General features: G+C 48.4%; 1 protein-coding gene across 1 annotated transcript; it reads left to right on the top strand.

The window, feature by feature from the left end:
* The first annotated feature begins 1,784 nt into the window (after window positions 1-1,784).
* On the top strand, window positions 1,785-3,107 carry Gja8 (gap junction protein alpha 8). The gene has a single exon (XM_059265925.1). It carries the CDS (start codon window positions 1,785-1,787, stop codon window positions 3,105-3,107), a length of 1,323 nt encoding a protein of 440 aa, XP_059121908.1.
* The last annotated feature ends 840 nt before the right edge of the window (window positions 3,108-3,947 follow it).

Below are 3,947 nucleotides of genomic sequence, written 5' to 3'. Positions count from 1 at the left end.
ATTACCGCTATGTAGAAGAAGACTGGAAGTCCCTGAATTTTGGTGATAATCATCTTTATAGGAGCTGAGAGTTTCAGATCTTAGAACCATCACCCTCAGCCCCATCCTCTGGCATCTATGGAGGACCCATGCTCTGAAGCATGTTTTTCTCTGCTGCCATGGGTCATGGAAGAGAAAGCCAAAAGTGATTGAAGAATGGTCTACTCTAAGATAGTAAGATTATGTACACAGTAACAATAAGCTATCAGATTAGAATACATCAAAGCCAAAGCTTTGTCTTACAGGAGAAAATAGATGGAACTATGTGATAAGAAACCGACCTCCCTGGGTCTGTCTCGTGCGCAGACTTGGTGCTCAGGTGGATCACCCAATTGCGATGTTTCTCATTTATTTCTGATGATGGCCAGCAGAAACCCAGAGAAGGGCCCCTCCAACAGGAGTTATTGCCTTGATCTAAGGGCAGCATGAGTGAGTTCCACAGCTCCAGACATGTTCAGCTTGGAGGGACAACTGACCTAAGTTGATGTGAGAGGTTTTGTTTGTTTTGTTTTTATCGTAGTCCTGAATGAGTGGCCCCCATGTGTACACACCCTCCCCATCAGTTCAACCCTCTCCCCGTCAGCCCCTGCTATGCTGGAGACATCATATATCATTGCGTTTAATAGTATTTTTCCCTGCAGATCAAACTTCTGTATTTAAACAACCACCTGTAACTAACCCTGCAGCCTAGTCGTTTTGTGAAACACTGAACACGTCCTAGCGACTTCCGATAACAACACTCCCTCCTAGAGCACTCTGCTCTTGGAATTTAAAGGGGTAATAATAAAAATATACTGCCCTCAATTTGTAAAACTATTAAGAGGCGTTTCCAGCTCTCAACCTCAAGAAAAGAAAGCATAAGTTAGGACTAAAGAAGTCGGAGAAACGCGTAGCCCATGTAGCAGGCAGTATTTCTTAACGGTTTGAGACTCAAACCTTTGGGATCAGGTACGGAACTGCTAGTGTTTTTTGCTGTCTGATCTAAGACCATCTGCTTAGCCTCTGAAGCCCTGTTTTCTCGTTTGTTGAAAGCAAGATGGTTTAGAAAACCCTCGTGTAAAGTCCTACGTGTGGGCTGTGTGTGCTGGCCCTGGCTACGCAGCAGTAAACGTGACAGGCACAGCCACTACCCGAGAGCTTAACATCTAACAAGATTCAGATAACAGAAATAGTGCAACATCAAAGGTCTGTCCAACTAAAAATGCTCGATAATTGTTCGTTCTCTTCCACTTCTTTTCATGCATGTGATCATTACACATTCCAAAACAGCCCAACGTAAAGTGGCTACTTACAATTTCATTCACATAACAATGTTGTTGGGAGCCCAGGAACCCATAGTATAGGGGATTGTTTTCAGTATTATGGTTCATGAATCTTTCATCTCCGTGTGGTCTTGATTTAAATTCATGTAACCATAGCTTTCTACTTCTGGTCCATAGTAAATCACAGTAAATTCGGGGATTTATACAGATACTGGTTCATGGATCCTTTCAAGCTACTTGTGAGGTGAATGAGAACAGATATTATTAGCAGCACTATTTTATAGATTAGTACTAAACCCACTTTAACATCCCTTTGTCCCTTAGCCCTCGTCCATACAGACGAGGCACTCCATAGAGACTGTTTACCTCATGACTGTTCCATCAGCTCGGAAAGGAGGGCACTCCAAGAGCTGGGAAAGAGGTCATCTCGGGGTTGCACGGTGGCCACTTAGGTTTTGCCTTCTGCTTCCTAGGTGGTGAGCAATGGGCGACTGGAGTTTCCTGGGAAACATCTTGGAGGAGGTGAATGAACACTCCACCGTCATTGGCAGAGTTTGGCTCACGGTCCTCTTCATCTTCCGAATCCTCATCCTGGGCACGGCAGCTGAGTTTGTGTGGGGCGACGAGCAGTCTGATTTCGTATGCAACACCCAGCAGCCAGGTTGCGAGAACGTCTGCTACGACGAGGCCTTTCCCATCTCTCACATCCGCCTCTGGGTCCTGCAGATCATCTTCGTCTCCACTCCATCGCTGATGTACGTGGGGCACGCGGTACATCACGTCCGCATGGAGGAAAAGCGAAAGGACCGTGAAGCCGAGGAGCTGTGTCAGCAGTCCCGCAGCAACGGGGGTGAGAGGGTGCCAATCGCCCCGGACCAGGCCAGCATCAGGAAGAGCAGCAGCAGCAGCAAGGGCACCAAGAAGTTCCGGCTGGAGGGCACGCTGCTAAGGACCTATGTCTGCCACATCATCTTCAAGACCCTCTTCGAGGTGGGCTTCATCGTGGGCCACTACTTCCTGTACGGCTTCCGCATCCTGCCCCTCTATCGCTGCAGCCGATGGCCCTGCCCCAATGTGGTGGACTGCTTTGTGTCCCGGCCTACGGAGAAAACCATCTTCATCCTGTTCATGCTCTCTGTCGCTTTTGTGTCCCTCTTTCTCAACATCATGGAGATGAGCCACCTGGGCATGAAGGGAATCCGGTCTGCCTTCAAGAGGCCTGTTGAGCAACCACTGGGGGAGATCCCCGAGAAGTCCCTCCATTCCATTGCGGTTTCCTCCATCCAGAAAGCCAAGGGCTACCAGCTCCTAGAAGAAGAGAAGATCGTATCCCACTACTTCCCTCTGACTGAAGTTGGAATGGTGGAGACCAGCCCACTTTCAGCCAAGCCCTTCAGTCAGTTTGAGGAGAAGATCGGCACAGGACCCCTGGCGGATGTGTCACGGGGTTACCAAGAAACCCTGCCTTCTTATGCTCAGGTGGGGGCCCAGGAAGTGGAGGGGGAAGAGCAGCCGGTAGAGGAGGCTGTGGAACCCGAAGTGGGAGAGAAGAAGCAGGAAGCCGAGAAGATGGCCCCAGAAGGGCAGGAGACGGTTGCAGTGCCTGATGCGGAGAAAGCCGAGACCCCTGGAGTGGCGAAGGACGGCGAGAAGGAAGAACTGCAAGCTGAAAAGGTAGCCAAGCAAGGGCTGGCGGCCGAGAAGTCGCCTTCCCTCTGTCCAGAGCTGACAACCGATGACAACAGGCCCCTGAGCAGGCTGAGCAAAGCCAGCAGCAGGGCCAGGTCGGATGACCTCACCATATGAAGTGGTGCAGAAGAAAGACACCCACCTCCCGCTGATACAGACCGAGATAAAAAAAACCAGCTGGTACCGATACACTTGGAGTCTTCTGTGTCCCGTGGGTCACCCCCGCCCCCAGTTGGATAGATGCTGTTCTAGAACAAAGCTTGCTGTACGACTAGGAGACTGCCTTTCCCATTTGTATGGGCTACCAAGGTAAACCCATTGTCCTAGTGAAGTTCCCAGTTTCCTATGCCTGCCCTGGTCTTCTGTCTCAATTGCTACGGGGGGCGGGGCTGCTCTCCTCCTCATTTCTCCATGGAAAACCATCAGGTCAGAATCGTGGTTACCTCATAACCTTTTACTAGTATTGTCTCAAGCTCGCTGACCCAGCACTTCCCTAGCAGAAGCCACCGATCCTACATGAGTGATTTCAAACCCAGAAGCCTACAGGATCCAGGCTGGTGATTTAAATAGCTAAAGTGGCCCTGCTCTAATATGCTGTGATATAAAATGATAGACAGAGGTAGGGCTATGAAAGCTGGACAGCAGCGGCAACAGCTGGCTGCTTCCTGACAACAGTTTCCTTGACACCTGGTCATCTGTGGGTTGTTTTTAAGAGAAACCAGAAATTCAAACTATAGTTGAAATTTCAGCAACATAATTTTAAATATAATATGTGGATCAAATGCAATGTATCCAAATTTAACCTGTTGGGGTATCAATTTGCAATATCAGTTTACATTAATGAGCCTAGATTTGCTATAAAAAAAAAAAAAAGCCTCACTTTTTTTTATGGTCTTGCCCTATTTTTGTGGTTTCCCAACCTCATTTTATCAATTTAAATGTTTTAAGTCGTCAGTC

Source organism: Peromyscus eremicus, chromosome 6 (assembly GCF_949786415.1).
Source record: "Peromyscus eremicus chromosome 6, PerEre_H2_v1, whole genome shotgun sequence".
Lineage (NCBI taxonomy): Eukaryota > Metazoa > Chordata > Mammalia > Rodentia > Cricetidae > Peromyscus > Peromyscus eremicus.
This window is presented reverse-complemented; position numbering and strand designations above follow the sequence as displayed.

Excerpts from the sequence above, each read along its gene's own strand:
- Gja8 (XM_059265925.1), top strand. The coding sequence starts at position 1,785 with ATGGGCGACTGGAGTTTCCTGGGAAACATCTTGGAGGAGGTGAATGAA.